Raw genomic sequence first — 20,955 nt, 5'->3', positions numbered from 1 at the left:
GATAGGCTTTCTTCCAAAGCTGTCAAGGCCCTTTTGCTTACAACCTGTCCCATTTGGATTGAAGTTGAATGTTGTTACCATCTCCAAGCTTTCCATTCACCTATAAATCCAGTGTAACCTCAATAAAAATCACAGTAAGTTATTTTGTGATTATTGAAAAACATTCTGAAGTTAATGGATACACAACAGTTAAATCCATGTTGAAGGAGGGCACAGTTAAAGGATGCCACTATTGACTTCAAGACTGAGTGCAGCGTGTTAGTGATCATTCCAGTATCGTTATCAGTGAAAGAAGAGACACACTGGGGTCTGGAACCGACTTAACACAGTACAATAGAGGAAAGATAAAATGGTGTGGAAACAACCAAGTATCCACAGCAAATGCGGAAAATGAATGTAGACACTAACCATAAACTTTTCATTGACATTAACTCAAAACTCTTTATAAATCTCAGCACGCTACGTTGCAACAATGAGAAGTACAAGTTGTCATGTCGAAAACGAACTTTACAACTTTGGTGGTGGGGGGAGGATTGGGTGGGGGGGGCGAGGGGAGGCTGGGAAGGGATGGGAAGGGGGAACAAAGGAGGAGGCTACAATGCTTGATAAGAAATGTACTCATTATCTTGCCCATCTCGTTGTAACCCCTCTGTACAGTATTTTCACAATTAAAAAAAAAGAATTTAATCTTAAAAAAAAATCTCAACACGCTAAACAATAAAATTTCTAATAGATTACACAGGACAAATCTTAGAAAATCTTGAATATAGTGATATTTTAAATAAAATACCAAAGCATGATCAATGAAACAAATCTTTGATAAAGGTATTTTATTAATACTTATAACTTGTGCTCTGCCAATAAAGTGACAGGAGAATGAAAAGGCATGGCTCACGGTCTGGGAGAAAAGATTATGTTTGTGTATTGAAAGGTAAAAATGTGGTACTGAATCCTCACCTGATATTGTTTAATTATCTATATCTATAAGGTATCTTAATAGTAAGACTGATTTAACTGAATGAATCCTGTATTTCCACCTAGATGTTAATTTCTCTATTGTCTTCTAATGTATGTTAAACAATGCAAAAGTCAGAAACAAAATATTCCTTCTTCTGAGTCCTTGCAAAATTAAATTCACCATGATATTCATTACAAATATGAAAAGATGAATTTCATCAGTGGAATACCTTTTATATTAACAGCTAAAAGGATATTTCAATACCAAAACATATATACTACTCACAACCATTGTAATACTAGTTAAATATTTATCTTATTAAAATTAGAAATGAGTTTGAATCCTCCTTATCCTTAAATTTATCAAACAGATCTTTGTGATATTTTTGTAAAGATCAATATTGACACAGGCATCCGTGGCTCATGCTAGTAATCCTATCTACTCAAAAGACTAAGATCTGGAGAACGGAGGTTCAAAGCAAGCCAGGCAGAAAATTCCATGAGATTCCATCTCCAAAATCACCAATAAAAAGCTGGGCTGCAGACAGGGATCAGGTGGTAGAACTCCAGTTGTGCAACAAAGCCAAGAAAGTATGAGGCCCTGAGTCAAATTCCAATACCGCTAAAAACCAACACCAAAATAAATAAATGCATTATCCACAGTCATTCTTATCTAGGAATATTCAAATCACTGTGAAGAGTTTTACTTTTTTACCAAACACCATGTGTCTCTAAGCTTCCCTTTCTGTATCACTGGAACCTCATGGTCAGTAGCTTCTGTGTATGATGAGTCACAGTACCAGAAGGCACTGGTCATGTGGTCAGTTACTTCTTGGTCAACAAGATCCTTTTGCTTCTAGTAATAGTTGGCTGTCATTCACAGGGCTTACTCTGTCTGTTTTGCTGGCTCCTCATTTTATTTTTCTTCCTGTGAAGAAGTATAAAGATGAGAATAGCATCAAGTGCTGCTAAAAATTGCATACAGTTCAGACTGCCCTTGGCTGGGAATACAATGCTACTTAAGTCATCTGTCTTGTGACCTGTGAGTGCTGTGTGGGTAAAAAATAAAGTTCAGAATGAATGTGAATGGATTCAAGCTTTCACTGTGAGAATTACTGTTTGTGTTTTTTATGCTTTTTTTGTACATTTTTTAAATTGTGAAAATGCTGTACCAAGGTGTTACAGTTAAATGAGCAAGGTAATGAGTACATTTCTTATTGAGCACTGTTGCCTCCTGCTTTGTTTTGATGCTTTTAAAGAGCATGACTGTCTATTGCAATTAATTATGAAAAGTTATCTATTACAGAGATCCAGATATTGTCTAAGACTGAGCAAAAGTAAATTAGAAATCCTCATCTGTAGGAAGCAAAAGTGAGCTTATACATACATGAGCTACACAGCCTGGCTCCATAGAGAAACATTTCTCTTCTTCTGATAAACCAATGTGTAGTCAGCTCTTCATCACTATAATCAAATAACAGAGAAAATAAATTTAAAGTAGAAAAGGTCTTTTTGGTTTACAGGTTTAGAGATTTCAGTGCATGGCTGGGTGGCTCTAGTGATTGTAAGCTTTAGTTGAGGCAGAAATACCATGGTAGAAAGGCATGGTGGAAGAAATGTGTTCTTTTCATGGAAGCTGGGTGACATCAAAATGCAGAGCCAGAGACCCAGGACCAGGTATACCCTGGACACTGCCTAGTTGACTCACTTTAGCCAACTAGGCCATACCTCTTAGTTTCCATTAAATAATAATGCCATCATTAATGGATAAATCCATTAGGTAGGCTAGACCTTCATGACCCAGTCTCTTCCATGAAGCATTGCTTCTGAATATTGCACAGGGCTGCACACCTTCAACGCATGAACCCTTCAGCAGATACCCCTTTTCCCAAGCATAGCATCATGCAATTAATAAATTAATTCATGCAATTTTTTGTAAATAGTTACCCCTCTAACAAATATATATGAGTGTTAATTGTGTGTTGCTTTATCAAACTTTCATGATTGAAATCCCATGACCATTCTATAGAACTGTGCTACATATTCTTGAGCTCACAGGGTAATGTGGAGAGATGGGTCAGGAAATGATAGTAAGAGAAGGAGTATGTGTATTCTTTGCAGTGTGTTCAAAACTACCTTCCTTCTCTCTCTTAGCAACATTTTAGATAGTCATATGGACATAGCTATTGAACTACTGTGAGCCTTTCTAGGACTATCCTAGACATATACTAATTATTACAAATGAGAGATTTCTTAACACTCAGGAACGTGATCTATTATAGTTTAAAGGCATCTTAGTAATTTTGTCTATTATTTAATTTTGATTCCATGTTTTTCATACTACAATATTATTGTATTGTGATGTATATATATATATACTTTCTGTATATATGTTAGATAAATGTAAATAATTTGTTTTTTGAGCAGTTCTAAGCCTTACTTACATAGCAATAGGAATAATACTAAGTAAAAAGGATGATAGCTAAATGTTTTAACTTTCTTCTATCTAATTAGATATTATTATTCCTAATCTGCATCATGATGTTTTTCCAGCACTGTCGAACGCTGAGATTCTTTACGTCTTTCTTCCTCCTATGAAAATTACTTTTGCAGTGTGTCTATTGATTCCCTTGCCTAGCAAAATATGTTTTATCAGGTTAATGTGAAATATTTTCCATTTCCATGCAGTTAATATTGTCCTTTTGATCTACTGCATTGTTTTATATTTTGCCCGAGGCCACATTGCAAATCTGTAGGCAGAACACATTCAGGGAGTTGCTTTGCTGTTGTAGTTACATCATGTGAGCCAAGACTTTGCTGTATGCTGCAGAGATGTGATAGACCGGACAAGCGATCGGGAAACAGCTAAGCTCCCCTGGTGCTGATTATAGGGTCACCACCGGCTCCCTTTCTGTTGGTTCAGGAAAGGATTTATCACAATCAACTGATTTATCACAACACACTGAATGAAATTCTGCTAAATTAATTTACCAAGACTTCCATAACTGAAAAATATAAGTTCACTTTGTATGTTCATAAAATGATAACATGCAATGCCCTCACAAACTGCAAGCTTTACAAAGTGAGAGAAAATCTAGGTTACTAGTTTCAGTTCAAAGTAAATTAACATGGCATATTGGAATTAAGATGTCTCTTAATACTCTTAACAACTCAAAATTCATTGTACATTTTAGATAATTGTTATAGAAAAACTTTGCATACACTCATTTATCTTAGAAAAGTAAACTACAGGGAAGGAAAAAAGGGATTGGTCTGAATATTAAAAACACAAAAATAGTAATAAAATGAAAACAAACAATTCCATTCTCTTTGTGTGTATATATATATAATGGTATAGCACACCTAATTATTCTTTTTGATTGTTCTAGATAGTTTTGCTTTTCAACCATGTTACTGCAAAACCTAGGTATAAGCAGTTGTGGGCATGTTTTGTTATGAATTCAAAACTGCTGCCAACATGTGCTTAGCACTAATGCATCAACAATATGACAGTCCTTGTAATGAAAAATAAGGAAATGCAGTTCTATTCTTTAAATATAGTTCTATTTTTAATTAGAGAATATATATCATATTAAAATTTAAAAATAATTTCTTTCTATTCCTAAAATTGTAATATAAACAATCATGAATTTCTCTAGTTCACTCACCATTTTAAAACCATGAAACAAACCATAGACTAAAATGTTAAAGCATGTCCATACTAAGAAACTTAGAGAAGCATTAAGAGTCAAGTCACAAGAAAACAAGGATGAGGTATTTTTGTCCCAGAGAATTTAATTTCTTGACCTCTGAGTCTATTATTGAGATGCAAAAAGGTACAAAATTTTGTTGCCAGATGTGATGCTTAAGTTGCCATCCAAACAGCCTTGAGAGGTGCAAAGTCAATTGCTTTTTAAAGGAACATCCTGTTCAAATAATGATTATGTACTTCATATTCACTCTCATACCAGAAAAGGGTTATTATGAGCTATTTGTTTTCCTAGAAAGAATATCGACACCTCAATTTACATTATCCTAAAACGCATAATGAATCTTATGGGTAGCACAAAGAGGTGCTGGCTACATGTACTTTGAAATAGAATAGTTGATGTGTTAAGTAGTTGGGGTCATTGAAGACTTAAAGAGAAACTTCTCTGAAGAGGAAATAAGAATGGCCAATAGACACATGAAGAAATGCTCAACCTCCCTAGCCATAAAAGAAATGGAAATCAAAACAATATTGAGATTCTACCTCACCCAAGTTAGAATGGCTATAATCAAGAAATCTAATAACAGCAGATGCTGGAGGGGATGTGGACAGAAAGGAACCTTACTGCATTGTTGGTGGGAGTATGGAGGTTCCTCAAAAGACCCCACACAGAGTTCCCCTATGACCCAACAATCCCACATTTTGGGCATTTACCCAAATGATTACAAACACCACCATACTAAAGCTACCAGCACAATTATGTTTATTTCAGCATTATTTACCATAGCTAAGATATGGAACCAACCCAGATGTCCCTCAGTAGATGAATGGCTCAAGAAAATGTTATCTATCTATCTACCTATCTATCTATCTATCTATCTATCTATCTAGGAATTCTATGCCTCCATCACAATGAATGACATTGCCCCATTTGTTAGGAAATGGAAAGACTTGGAAAAAATTATATTAAGTGAAGTAAGCCAGGCCCAAAGAAACATAGGTCCCATGGTTTCCCTTATTTGCAATAACTTAGTATATGTCTGGGACAAGCAGAAAAAGTCAAAAGCTACGTACATAGGACCAGGTAAGATGATGTTAAGTGAAATGGACCCCAACATAGGGACAAGTGTTTTTTTTCTTTCTTGCTATTTTGTTCCTAACGTATTTATAATGTACCATGTGATATTTTGTTGCTTTGTATGTTCCTCTCCCGTGGTATAACCCATTTTTACTGTATTTGGTGTCGGTCTAATTTGGAGAGGGGAAGGGAAAAAGCAAAATGTTTAAATAGGGATACAGGTTGACCATTATAACAATAAGATGTACAAGACACTATGTTGACAAAACGAGCTTTACAATTTAGGCGGGAGAGGGGGAGGGATGGAGGGGGGAAGAATGTTGTTGTGGAGTGGGAAGGAAGGGATGGTAGGGGAAAAACAAAGGAGGAGGCAACAATGCTTGATAGGAAATGTACTCATTACCTTGCTCATGTAACTGTAAGCCCTCTGTATTTTTACAATAAAAAACTTATTTAAAAAAAATAAAAACATGGGAAACTCAAGTCCTTGTTTTCTAATTAAATTTTAATATTGATCAGTGTGAGGATGAAATTCCCACAGTGTAATTTCCAAACATCTTCCTCTCTTTAATCTGACATGTTAGTCATGGAATAATTGAAAAGGCTTTTTCAGATTTTTTACTTAAATTTCTCCTCTAATTCCATACATCCTGAGATAAATTCAATCCATGGATCTACCATGATGTAGTGACCAAAAAACCTTTCATCAAACTTGGATTTTTATGCGTTAAAATGCGATTGTTTCTAACATTTTTATAAGGTGATTTCTTTGTTGCTTTGTATGTCCCTCCCCCATGGTATAACCCCTGGTTTCACTGTATTTGATGTTGGTATAATTTGTGGAGGGGAAGGGAAAATACAAATCATTTCAATAGGGATACAGGTGGACCCATTGCAACAATGAAATGTACAAGCCGTTATGTCGAAAAATGAACTTTACAACTTTGGTGCGGGGCGGGGGGCAGGATAGGGGGCAGGGGGGTATGGGAAGGGAGAGGAAGGGGAAACAAAGGAGGAGGCAACAATGCTTGATAAGAAATGTACTCATTATCTTGCCCATGTAATTGTAACCCTTCTGTACAGTATTTTCATAATAAAAAATAAAATATTAGCAAAAAGAAGCCAAGTACTATTTTTACACCTCTGAATTCTGAGCTCAGACTTTTTCTCTGTGTCAGATTCATGGATTAAACATATGGTCTCTTTGAGTCTTCATATACCTTCCTCTGCCTTGTCTCTTACTGGAACTTAAGAGTGCAGTATCCATCCCCTACTTACATGTTTATCTAAGAAAATGATGCTGAAAAACTGGTATGCACATGTGCAGAGTCCTTTCCAAAGGATTACTACATTAGATCGAGCCCGAGGAAAGAGAAGGAATATGTTGAATACAATTAAAAATAGGCATGAATTTATTTAATTTTCTATAATATAGGTGGCCTGGAGTAAACAACCATCCTGCTTTACTCTTCAAAAAGCTGGTGAGAAAGAGCATGGATGCCAAGGCTTTGTTGTCTAACAAGGCCTGTATCTGAGGATAGCTTCCAGAAGGATGTCTGTTTTCAAACTCAGCATTCTGTTATGTGGCTAAGAGCAAAGAAGACAAAGGGAAGCAGAAACAAAGATATGGGAAAAGGAACTCTCTTTGACAGACATTTGCCAGATCTACTTGGCTTCTTGATCTGAATGTCCTGCAGAAGGACAAGGCAAAAAGCCAAGTAGCCCACTGAGCTTTGAGAAGTGTAGGTCCAAATCTGGGAGGATCTGGGACTAGAAAGAAGACCTGGGAGGAATTCACTCCTCTCCTGTGAAATCAGGATTTGTTTAGAATGAACCTGAGTGCTCCGTAACATGGAAAGTTGATGCATCTCTAATAAACAGATGACAAGGGAGAGCAAGGTGCTGTACACATTTGTATAAACACAGCTGCATTGTTCTGACAGTATTAGAGTACAAGGAATGAGTCCTCCAGAAAAGTAAGAAAAAGAGAAAAATCAATTATTCATAGTTTTTCTCTCTTGAACCCCCTGAAACAATGTAGAAGGAAATGGATGGGCACTTTCATGATGCACACATAAATTATGGCAATTTATTTCTGTTGTCAAGTCAGTAGACAAAGACATATTCCATATCCTGTCAGGAGAAGCACAAAGCTAAATCAGCAATGGGCCAGCAAACTTTTGACTTACACTACCATTTAAAAAGTCCCTACGATCAGCTAAATTTTCATTAATTACAGTACTCCAGTGTCTCATGTCTTGTCAGCAACCTTGAAATCTAAGTTGATTTCATTCTATTGCTCTAAAAGTAGAAAAACTGCCTAGGTTATTTATTGAAATGAGCTTTGTAAATACTTAGCATTTGGTACGTATTGTAATATTTCTTACAGATCTGAAACAATAAAAAAAGCTGACAGACACGAAACAAGCATGCCTGAATGCCACCAAAGTCACTGACATGTCTCCTTCCTGTGAAGGAGAGCTGAAATGAGGGAAAAGAACCAAGGCGAGAAAAGCACTTGCTGGGTCTTGAATTTAACTTGCATCTGGAGGAGAAAGGAGAGCCAAAACCAGGTGGCCCTGAACAATAGCTCTGCCAAAGCTCTTCAGCCTTCCTTCCTTCACAGGCTAGCATTATTCCCTCAAACAACAAGCATCTGGTTTATCATTTTAAAGCCTCCTACGTGGTGATTTATGCTTCATCAGAGAAAGGCAGTGGAATAACAAGAACTCAGCTTCCTTGTTATCTCAGAGGAGATCTTCCTCAGGAACTTCTCAAGATGAAAGAGGCCAGGACAAGGCTCCATGCAGATATTCAGCATCAGATCTGCTGCGTGAGCCTCCTTACTTCCATCATGAGGACAGGGTTCATTCTGTGTTTTCTCTAATGACATTACAATTATTTGTGTGCCTCGACCTCTTGCCCCCCATTCCTGTCTTTCTGGTCATCTCTAATTTCCATCATGTCCCAAATATTCTCTCAGCAAGTAGACAAAGGGCCTCATACTAACTTTGTAGAGAAAATGAAAAGGGAAAAAATGAATACTGCAAGGAAACCATAAATTAAAATTTCTAAAGATTTCTATTCAGATAAGTATTTTTGTCACCACTATATTACTGTAATAACGTCTGGCACACAGAATTTATGTTTACTAAATATCTATATTGGATATTCTTATTGAATGAATCATTGAAATGATTCAAGGTTTTGACATGGATACATCCAATAGTTATTGACAAATATCCTCTGTGTCAGATACTATTTCACTAACTTATATTTACTCCTGAAATGCAAAAGAGTACAGGGTAGGAATTACTCTCAAACCTATTTGGCAGATGAAACTGAGGCAGTTAAGTTTCTTGTCTGAGATCAGTAGTTATGGTACTATCTCAGTAATTTTGATTTGAGTCCATCTTAATCTCTGTAATACACTGTCCACTAAAATACAGCTATCTGAAAGGACAAACCATGGGTAAGGAACAATTTTCATTCCAAAAAGTAAATTTGCTTCATAGAAACAGCCACCATTCCTGTGTCTGGAGACAGCCATCTCATACCCACTAGATTGGCAACTATTAAAAAACTGGAACTTTCACATTAAAACAGTATGCTGATTCTGTATACCTAAACCTGGGTACTTTGATCTGTGGTAAATCTGTTTATAGGCAATGTTTCTTACTCTTACATTGCCTACTTGATTATGTTTCCCTTTCAAATCCATCAAGATCAGTGAAGGCCAAGGAGAATTATAGAATAATTGAGACAGTCTTTCCCATTACTCCTTTGCTTTTTGTTCAGGATTCCTTTGTCGTCCTTATAGACACTCGGGTGCATTCAGCTGCTGATATTTGCTGTGCTGGGAACCAAATAAAGCCTTTATTCAGTGAGTTTTCAATAGCATTGCATCTTTGCAAGAACCTCATCTATATTTTGTAGTACTGTCATCGGAGTTTTCAGAGCCAGATCTACAATTACTCAACACAATAAAGCAAACCTTCCTGGAAAAGCAATAGAGAAGGCCCAGGGCTGAATACCCGATTGCCAGCAACTGAACTTCGACAAAACTCAAGTGTTCCTGAAAACATTGACAGTGAATATAGGCAAAGTGCAAACAGGCATCAAGATGAGGGCTGTGGCTGGAGGAGGAACATGGCGTGATGATGACACAATGTGGCTCCGTACCCTCCACACAGGGAGATGCCCATTCGTTCTGCATAGTTTACCTTTCCCTTCCTATCTGGTAATAAATAATGGAGTATTATCTGCTAGAAGACTCAGGAGGGTTTCTGATTTGTTAGATCTTGCCAATTCCTGAAACTTTTGTCATAGACTGCAGAGAAGGATCAGATGCCAGGAATGAAGACCAAAGCATTTACTGGATTTCTCAGGTTGGTGCACTTTTGATGAGCCTTTCATAAAGTTAACATGAAATCTAATGTGCTTCTTTTCCTCTTTGGAATTTATTACTTGTAAATGGTGGGGTGGGGGTGACTGCATACACATTCCAAATACAGAATGGAAGAGTTTTCAGTATTTCCTCCCTCAGAAGAGACACGTGCCACTGACAGGAAGCTTCCATTTGTGACACACCAGATGCTGGATGAGGACTCTGCGTTGCCATCTGATGGTTGTTTTTGTTTGTTTTTAATTGCAAGAAAACATGCTTTCTGGGTGTTTGGTGGTATATTCTGAGGACAACAGCACCAGCTGAGGTTAAACAGGACTATCATTAACTGTATGGATGTTAGAGAAATCTCCTGACCCTTCTGAGGTACCATTTGCTCATACGTACTGTGGAATGAACAACCAATCATCTACGTGTTGTTGAAAAGAAGAACTAAGCTTGTCAAGGGCTAATCCAATGCTTGCAGCAAAAGTTATGGCTTGATCACTATTGTTCCATTTATTCATAGAGACACAGAGCAAAATCTGGGAAGTAAGAAGAATATTGTAGAGATCACAAATCATTTTTTTAAATTTTATTTTATTTTATTTGAGAACATACTGTACAGAGGGGTTACAATTACATGGGCAGGATAATGCATACATTTCTTACCAAGGATTGCAACCTCCTCCTTTGTTTACCCTTCACCTCCCTTCCCAGCCTCCCCCCTCCCCCCCACCCAATCCTCCCCCCCCCCCCACACCGACATTGTAAAGCTCGTTTTTGACATGACATTTTGTACTTCTCATTGTTGCAACAGGTCCACCTGAATCCTTAAACGACTTGTTTGTCCCCATCTCCTCCACAAGTTATACTGACATCAAATATAGTGAAAGCAGGGGTTATACTGTGGGGGAGGGACATACAAAGCAACAAAGAAATAATCTTATAAATACATTAGAAATACATGCATGAAAGAAAAAAACATTAAAATACATATTTAAGGGTTCGTTTTCCTAACATCACATTATCTGAACTTTTCCGCTTGACTCATACATATACTAGATATTGCAAATAAGGGAAACCATGGGACCTATGTTTCTTTGGGCCTGGCTTACTTCACTTAATATAATTTTTTCCAAGCCTTTTCATTTCCTAACAAATGGGGAAATGTCATTCTTTCTGATGGAGGCATAGAATTCCATTGTGTATATATACCACATTTTCTTGATCCATTCATCTACTGAGGGGCATCTGGGCTGGTTCCATATCTTAGCTATGGTAAATAATGCTGCAATAAACATAGTTGTGCTGGTAGCTTTAGTGTGGTCTTGTTTGTAAACATTAGGGTAAATGCCCAAAAGTGGGATTGCTGGGTCATAGGGGAGTTCTATGTGAAGTCTTTTGAGGAACCTCCATACTGCTCTCCAAAGTGGTTGAACAAGTTTACATTCCCACCAACAATGAAGTATGGTTCCTTTCTGTCCACATCCCCTCCAGCATCTGTTGTTGTTAGAGTTCTTGATTTTTGCTGTTCTAACTGGAGTGAGGTGATATCTCAATGTTGTTTTGATTTGCATTTCTTTTATGGCTAGGGATGTTGAACATTTCTTCATGTGTCTATTGGCCATCCTTCTTTCTTCTTCAGAGAAGTTTCTCTTTAAGTCTTTCTCCCACTTATTTATTGGGCAGTTGTTTCTTTGAGGATTTGTTGTTGGGGGGTTTAATTTTTTGAGTTCCAAGTATATTTTAGATATGAGACCCTTGTCCATTGTATGGCTAGTAAAGATCTTCTCCCAATCCGTGGGCTTTCTATTGCTCTTGCTAGCTATGTCATTTGCCCTGCAGAAGCTCTGCAACTTTATGCAATCCCATTTGTCCAACCTTTCTTTGATTTGTTGTGTTTCCAGGTCTCTATTCAGAAAATTTCGGCCTGAGAAAGGAGACCCAGGGTTTCTCCTATTCCATCCTGTAATATTTTCAGAGTGTCTGCTTTGAGTTCAAGGTCTTTGATCCATTTGGAGTTGATTCTGGTGCAGGGTGATATATAAGGATCTAGCTTTAGTTTTCTACATGTAGTTAACCAATTTTGCCAGCACCATTTACTGAAGAGGCTGTCTTTCTTCCATTCTATTGTTTTAGCTCCCTTATCGAAGATTAGATGGCTATAGGTCTGTAGGTTCATTTCTGGGTTTTCAATTCTATTCCATTGGTCCTGAGGTCTGTTCTTATGCCAATACCAAGCTGTTTTGATTACTATGGCTTTATAGTAGAGTTTGAAATTTGGTATTGATATTCCTCCAGCAGTGTTCTTTCCGTTGAGGAGCGTTTTTGCTATTCGGGGTCTTTTATTGTTCCATATGAATTTTTGGATTGCCTCTTCTATTTCCTTGAAGAATGAGGTTGGAATTTTGATAGGTATTGCGTTGAATATGTAGATAGCCTTGGGAAGTATTGCCATTTTCACGATGTTAATCTTTCCAATCCAGGAGCATGGGAGGTTTTGCCATTTTTTAAGTTCTGTGTTGATTTCCTTTTTCAAGATTTTAAAGTTTTCATCATAGAGGTCCTTCACTTCTTTAGTTAATTCCTAGGTATTTTATTTTTTGTGGGGCTATTGCAAATGGAGTTGCTTTCCTAATTTCAGCCACACTTTTCTCATTGTTGGCATATAGAAAAGCCATTGATTTTTGGGGGTTAATTTTATAACCTGCTACTTTGCCAAAGTTTTGAATCAGCTTGAGTAATTTGGGAGTGGAGTGTATGGGGTTCTTTAAATACAAGATCATGTCATCTGCAAAGAGGGAGAGTTTTATTTCTTCTTTCCCTATTTGGATCCCCTTTATGTCTGCATCTTGTCTTATTGCTGTAGCTAGGCATTCTAATACTAGATTGAAGAGAAGTGGAAAGAGTGGGCATCCTTGTCTTGTTCCTGAGTTAAGAGGAAATGGCTTTAGTTTTTCACCATTGAGTATAATGCTGGCTGTAGGTTTGTCGAGATCACAAATCATTTTATTTTCTTTCCTTTTATTTTTCTTTTGTCAGTTGCGTGGTTAGAACTAAGGGCTAGGGCACTTTTTGAGCTCTTTTGCTCAAAGCTAGCAGTCTTACACTTTGAGCCACACAGCTCTACTTGAGATAGGAGTCTCACAGATTTTCCTGCACAGTCTGGCTTCAAACCATGATGTTCAGATCTCAGCCTCCTGAGTAGCTAGGATTGTAGCTAGGATTATACCAGTGCCAGGCTATGAATCATTTTCTTTGACTTCATGAATAATATAAAACTTACAAATAACAAAATCAAGGTGGTAAATATAGTTTAGTACAAAGTTTGGAGCCATATAGATACATCCATTTCGAGGGAAAGATTCATTTTAGACATCAGTCAGAAGGTGCAATTGTTTCAGATAGTTACACCTTGAAATGGATGATCAACTATCCCATGAAAGGAACTATTAGTGACAAATACTCAGTGTAGTGGGAAAAATAATCTTTAGAATTGATAAGTGATTGTTTTAATAGCATTTCTCCTCCTGGAGTATACCATTATAAAAATGATTAAAATAAATGAGGCTCCTAAGCAGCGACCTCTCCTTTTCCAGCAATACATATAATTTCTAAGGCAAGCACATCCTTTAGATGTACTATCTTTTTATATTAACTACTTCTTCATGAAGCTAATCCATGATGAAAGGACAGTAGAGATTTTTCAGGAATTATTTGCTTAAAAAAACTCAGATAGGGACACAAGTGGTTTTTTTTCTTTCTTGCTATTGTTTCTAAGGTACCATGTGATTTTTTTGTTGCTTTGTATGTTCCTCTCCCATGGTTTAACCCTTGTTTTCACTGTATTTGATGTCGGTCTAATTTGGGGAGGGAAAGGGAATAAACAAAATGTTTAAATAGGGATACGCAGAAGGCTAAGATCTGAGGACCTCCATTCAAAGCCAGCCCAGGCAGGCAAGTCCATGAGACACTTACCTCCAAATAACCACCAGAAAACCAGAAGTAGAGCTGTGGCTTGAGGTGATAGAGCACTAGACTTGAGTGAAAAAGCTTAAAAACAAGTGTCCAGGCCCTGAGTTCAAGCCTCATGACTGACAAAAAAAAAAAAAATCTAGGGTGGTAATATTTCAAAATTGCTGAAAATGCCCAGTAGGCAGCTAAGATGGATTCTGTCTGTAATACACTGTTTTTCAGAAGGGAGCTATCTAAAACAACTATCACATAATAACTAAAGGTATGATTTTAGCAAATACTAACAGAGCTGCAGGAAGAAGCAGAGGGAACAATAGTTCTCTCAATCACACTTCATAATGAGTAGAAGCATCTTTGTTTAACTTTCAATGCATTTTCTCACTCCTTTCTTGTCTCTATTCCCTTGTCTCTTGTCTTAACTGTTTCAAATTCTGGAGAACTTTCAATAGGAGGGTTTCCAGTCTAAACCTCTGAAATCTGAATATCTCTTCACAGAGAGAAGCATGCACACACATGTATGGTGAATTTCTCAACCTATGTACACACCCTTCCTTTCTAGGAAGATCAAACAAGCTTTTACTTTCATTTTACACCCGATAGTAGAAGACAGCGATGGCTGGTGAGTTTCCTACTGGGGGAAGACAGTTTTGGGGGAAGAAATAGGTCTGAGAGGGCCTGTTTTGTTTCTGAAAACTTTGGTTGGGCTGTGTGGATGTGTAGGAGAACAGAGCTGAGGGAAAAGCTGGACTGGTGAGGAGGGAAGGAGTTCGGAAGATTCTTGGAGTCACGGGAATTGAAAGGAAGGAAATGAGGCTTTTTCAGCATCCTGCAATCATTTTGCGATTGTAACTCTTATCTGTCGTTAAGTTTGGCAGCAGGAACAGGGTGAGAACAAGATGAACACCTGAAACAAGGCTCATCCCCTCCAATGAAAATGAGCTATTGTGATTTCATTGTTTCATTAGTTAAAGTTAAGTAAATGTGAGAGAGGAAAGGACGAGTTCTGATTTTCAGGCATTGACAGAGGGTTGCATTCCCAGTCTTCAGGACTCTTTGTGAACAGACATGGGTAATACCAAAGGGAAAATATGGCACACTAACAGAGTAAAAGAAGGGATTAGTGTAGTGAATGGAGAAGGACAATTTGCTCCTTTTTACTCTAAAAGCGCCCATTTTCTTTCAATAATGAAAGAGGAAAATGAGGCTGTTTCCATGACTTGATAAATCTTTGTGCTCTAAATAGACAAGTTCCTGAAAGAGAAGAGGAAGCACTTCATCCGGGCTGTAGGCACCGGTACAATAAATGGCTTGCTGGATGAATTATTAGAGAAAAGAGTGCTGAACCAGGAAGAGATGGAGAAAGTCAGATTTGAAAATGCCACAGTGATGGACAAGGCACGAGCTTTGGCTGATGCTGTCATTCGGAAGGGGCCACAGGCATGCCAGATCTGTGTTGATTACATTTGTGAAGAAGACTGCCATCTTGCAGAGACACTGGGGTTCTCCTCAGGTAAGCTTCAATGACTTAGGACAAAGTTCACACAGGCCATGTGTCTAGCTGTGGGCAACCTCCTTATCTCTGACTGCTGAGGCCTTGTTGCGGGTTCCCAGACTCCTCTCTTCCTCCTCCTTCTGCCTCAGTGGCCTTTTGATTGGAGCTCCTTCTTATCCTGTGTATGTGGGCATTCATTGAACAGACCTAACAGTGTCTGACTCCATGCTCCAGTAGTGCTCATTATTAGTAAGGCTGCTATTATTAATACATTTGTTTGGTTTTGTTATATCCAGAGCTCCCTAAAGTGTTTTCATCTTTTTCTGACATTGTGTTTTTTAAAATAAATTTTCTCCATTATTTTGCTTTCTGGAAAAAATAAAATATACTTGAGAGATGTGATGTTAGAACCCAGGAGAATAAATGAATACTGTAACAAAAATCAGAATGCCATTGGTGTCCTTGCCCTTCTTTTTGAGTAAGACTGTCTACTATAGCTCAGCACTCCCTGGCACTGGTCTCCGTTGCCCTTCCCCAAACCACTGCAAAAGGAGAGGTTCTCAGAAAGTCAGAAGCATTGCTCTAGGGATTAGGGAAGGCCTTTGCCTGTGCAATCTACACTGCAGGTGTTTTCTGTGTTTATGTATAGCCAATGTTTTTATTTCTCTTCCATTACTTCCTTTTACTTTTATACTCATCCCCCTCAGTAAAAAGCAACTAATACATATCAAGGAAGAGTCAGAATGACTGTAAAATGACCAAGATATCTACTTCCTTGCCCAATTCCTGTTAATCTATAGCCCCTGAATCATAGACAGGCTTGCACAAGCTCCTGTGGATCATTCTGGAACCTAAGGTCATCTTCTCTAAGGACCAAAGATGTCTCCTCATTCAGGATCTTACCATGATCATGATCACTGGGTGTAATTAGAGGGACTTTATGTGTATATTCTAATGGGCAAGATCTTTCTAGAAAGGAGAATATTCTTGGCATTACACCAAGGTTATCAACACCTGCAACAAATCTTCTAGCATCCCAGAAAGTCAAGAATGAAAAACTGGGAGAAGCGACAGCTGTTCCCTGGGGCTTGAACTCCTCTGGGCCATGGTACAGCTGTCTCACTAAGACCAGGAAGTTGGACTACACTTTCCTGTACCTACAATGGTCCTACGTGCGATGGGTATTCTGAAATGAAGACTTAGTGAACTCATTTCTTTATTCATGGAATGCTAAAAGCTTCTGGAATACATTTCTCATGTAGGTATCATTGTATTGAGATCCTTTCAAACTAAAAACAAAATCCTTTTCTTATCTTTGATATTGACAACATTCCAGTTCTTGACAGGAATATTATCAATAGGTCTGGAGAATTTTCTACAACATTGCCTCATCTCAAGTTTAGTTTGTCTCCTTAGAGCAGTGCAGATGACACTAGCAGGCAGACTGCCTTTACCTAGGAGAGCAGACATTCTGGTCAGTGCTCGTGTCATTGACACTAATTTGTAGCACACTTTGTGGGCTACCTTGAAGAATGGCTGGGCGATCAGTATCTCATACTAATAATGAAAGCAGACTTAGGTTCATACTTTGTTTTACCAGTTTTCTAACTTGTGACACTTACAAAATTGACTTAATGCTTCTGATGTTTAATGTGCTACTGAGGTACTGAGCTTGGAAAGGGCTGGTCCACAAATACCTAAACTACTTATTGTTATTAATTAATTTCTATTTTGTCACAGTGACAAAATATAGGTAATATAAAGAATAGAGGGTAGAGTATAGCCAACTGTCAATAGTTTTATTAGATTGCCACGTATTTTCCTGCCACTATCATTTCTACTCTGCCAGTAAATTTTATGAACGTTTTCATCTATGCTTTGGGAATCTCATTGGGCCATGGGGGTCTGACTCATTCACAGAGTGTGAGATTATTAATATAAGTGAGGAACATATGGAAATACTTACGGAATTTTGCAAGGAAAATGTTATTGACTTTGCATAAATAGCTGTGATTCTGAATTGGTGAAGGTATTTTTATTATCCTTCTAATTCTGAAGGCTGATTAAAATATCATCTAAGTTTGAGTTTCAAGTATATGAAGATATTCACCTAAGAACTTTATCTCCAGTTTGAGGCTCAGGTTAGCTGTCCCTGTACCTCACTGTTTTCTGGTGTAAAGTATGTGTGTAAAGCATTGACACTTTACGATCATAGTTTTCCCTGCCTCTAGAATCAATTCTGAGTTGGCAACTTTACACTGCAGTAGTGTTTAGCTCAAGAGCCATCTTCATATACGCCTATTAAGAAAACTGGCTTATTCCATAGCCGATCATACCTCCATTCCATTTTGTCAAGGTGGTGTGATCAAGGAAGTCGGTTAGAAATATTCTTTGTCTTTAAACACTGAATAAACACCCAGGCATTTATGCATAGGAACTTTGTTTCCCAGGAAGCTCAACTTGAACAGATTAATTATCAGTTAGGCCAGAGGGGGAAAAATTCAGTGGGGAGCATTCATCACAGAGGGACAAAGTTCTTTGGAGATAAGTGATTTTTAGTGTGCTTTATCTTCTTTCAGGTTCAAACACTGGAAATTATGCTAATATGCAAGACTCCCCAGATGTATTTCCTTTTACCTCAGGTAACTGTGTTTTTAAATATTCATTGAATCCCCATCTTTCTAGTAATTAAACATCATGGGGCGAATCTAGCCTGAAGGGGGCTACGAGTAATTTGCCATGGGTGGGAAGCTACTCTTTGTTCTAAGTCTATTCTTCTTTAGCTGAAGCTGTCCTGCTGTCCTCCCAGCTTCATTATCCTACAATATCCTACAATATTTATCCTACAATATTCTGATCCTGGGTCCTAATCCCCAAATTCCTACCTGAATCGCCGCCTGAACATGTTCAATCACAGCCACAGACATCATGATCTAGACAATCTCATGTCTTCATGTATTTTGAAATACATGACCAGTACATTAATTCCTTTAGCGAGTACATCACATGGTTTGGAGGAACTGAACTTGCATTCAAATAGAGGCTCATGGAATTTTTTTTTACATAACCATTGAGGAAACTCTTCCTCCTATCACCTGTGAATCAATGTTTAGTGACACAAATGTATCTAGTGTTCACCTTGAGTTTAGCATTTATCATTGTTCTTTAGTCTAGTTCATTTATTTGATCTCATCTCTTACAAGTGGACACAGTACAAAGTAATCCTGAAGGATAAGACAAAGGCTTATTTTCTAAAACATACCCCTGATATCTACAATTGGGCCTATTAAATAAGCATATAACTTTTTACAAAGCATTTCAGTGGAGCTAATTGAGATTTCCCAGAACCCTTCTGAAATTTTATCCTATGCTTTAAATTGGTCGGATCAGATTTATCAAAAAAATTTTTTCTAACATGTTGAGTATCTTCTGAATGTGTTTATCTATTATAATAGGTGTTTATCTAAAGAATTGAGTAAAATGCTGATCTCTGTGTAATTCACAGTTAACTTATGACCATGTTGGCAACGATACCAGAGCAGTCCTTCTAGACCTGATTTCCTCCTCTGTGGCTTTACATATAAATGATGCCAGGAGGAACACAAAGTGGGATCGCAGGGGATGTAATTACTCACACTGTTTATTGTCTCTTGCAGAACCTCAGCAACTGCATGGCAACCAAACTATGCTCCCATCCCATGGCCTAAGAGGGAGTCTCAAGCTTTGCTCCCTAGAAATGGTGCAAAGGATTCAGAAAGCAAAAGCAGCAGAGGTGCTGTGTTCAGAACACAAGGACAGAGTGGGCTAAAGTTACATTTGGGTCTCTCCTGAAGTACAGTGGCTTTGTGTCAGAGCAATTTCTTTTAGATGTGGAAAATCAATGGCTGTTTCCCTACGTAAAGGATCTATCTCACCTTCTATAATTCGGGCTTATATAGAATGTACAAAGTTTGGACTAATTGCCTGAGTGAAAAATAATAGTAACAAAATCATTGGCTGATACTGGATTCTACCTATTCATTAAAGACCATATTAAACATCTGGCAGAATCAATGCCTTTAATCCTCAAAACAATCAATTCACTTTAGAGAGCAGAAAACAAAAGAACTGTTAAAATTGTGTCCATAATCAGACACTTTGAAAGTGGAAGAATCAATCTGAGAATTCAGTATCCTGACTTCAAATCCTGTATATACTTCAAATTTTCACTTGCCAAAATTAAAGGCAGATGCTGAATTGCCATCTGGGCTTGGGCAAACTCCATACCTACTCCCAACTTAAAACCCAAGTCTCTTTCCAATTCTTCAGCTATCATTGATGGGATTTGGATTTTTTGATAGGTGAGGGAAGGGAAGCGGTTCTAAAATGAGTACTAAATTAAAGCAAACTAGATTGTTCATCCCGTCTACCTTCTCTACAGATTTATCCAATCATGAACAAGTTGACCCGCAAACGCCTTGCCCTCATTATCTGCAACATAGAGTTTGACAGTCTTACTAGGAGGGCTGGAGCTGATGCTGATGTCGAAGGAATGAAAATGCTGCTTGAACAGCTGGGATACAGCATCATTGTGAAAAAAAATCTCACAGCTTCGGTAAGGGTTTCAAAACAGAGACAATGATTATGTCCTAGCTAACATTAGATAGAACGTTCATAGCACAAGGATACCTAATTCTTGAAGTTTGTAATAAACACTTTCACTTAGAGTGTGTCTGATATTCCATATCCCCTTCAAATGCAAGAGTCCCTTAGCAAGCTTCATGTATCTTGCTGGGAAGTGTTCCATGAACTTAGTAATGCTCTCTTCATTCACTCAACTCAGGATGACTTCCCGTTAGCTTCCTTTCTCACTTTTCAGAGAAGACTTCAATTTTCTTTCCTCTTTCATTTTTGTGGAATAGTCAAAGCTTTCGTTAAATGTCTTTTTGTTAGCTTCTGAAGGTATGATGATAAACTTATAGTGTTATGGTTTCCTTTAGGAAATGATCGTGGAGATGAAGGCATTTGCAAACCGCTCAGAGCACCGGGTCTCTGACAGTACCTTCGTGGTGTTCATGTCTCATGGGATCCAGGAGGGGATCTGTGGGAAGACATACTCTGAACAAGTACCTGATGTATTAAAAGTCGACACTATCTTCCAAATGTTGAACACCTCAAATTGCCCGAGTTTGAAGGACAAACCCAAGGTGATCATCATTCAGGCCTGTCGTGGAGGTGAGTGCTGATGTCTTAGAACTCAAGCCAATCAAACACTGAGTGTATCATCTGTTGACATCTTTTATTTCTCAATGTCTTCATGTCTGTCTATAAATGTTAAAGGATACCTGTCTTCATGACTCAAATATAGTTTCTGTGAA

At 37.8% G+C, this 20,955-nt stretch overlaps 1 protein-coding gene across 2 annotated transcripts in view; it reads left to right on the top strand.

Annotated features, from left to right (window-relative positions):
• The first annotated feature begins 14,664 nt into the window (after window positions 1-14,664).
• LOC122104170 (caspase-1-like) overlaps window positions 14,665-20,955 on the top strand; it is a 38,398-nt gene continuing 32,107 nt past the window's right edge. For both annotated transcript variants that reach the window (XM_042674874.1, XM_042674877.1), the window contains exons 1-6: window positions 14,665-14,725; window positions 15,350-15,616; window positions 18,178-18,240; window positions 19,255-19,370; window positions 20,019-20,192; window positions 20,578-20,812. In XM_042674874.1, the coding sequence (XP_042530808.1) occupies window positions 14,719-14,725; window positions 15,350-15,616; window positions 18,178-18,240; window positions 19,255-19,370; window positions 20,019-20,192; window positions 20,578-20,812 (862 nt within the window). In that variant the 5' untranslated portion in view covers window positions 14,665-14,718. The remainder of the gene's footprint in view (window positions 14,726-15,349; window positions 15,617-18,177; window positions 18,241-19,254; window positions 19,371-20,018; window positions 20,193-20,577; window positions 20,813-20,955) is intronic.

This window comes from Dipodomys spectabilis, unplaced genomic scaffold, assembly GCF_019054845.1.
Source record: "Dipodomys spectabilis isolate Male_0828 unplaced genomic scaffold, ASM1905484v1 ptg000023l, whole genome shotgun sequence".
NCBI classification, from domain to species: Eukaryota; Metazoa; Chordata; class Mammalia; order Rodentia; family Heteromyidae; genus Dipodomys; species Dipodomys spectabilis.
Note: the sequence above shows the minus strand (reverse complement) of the source record. Positions and strands in the feature narration are given on the sequence as shown.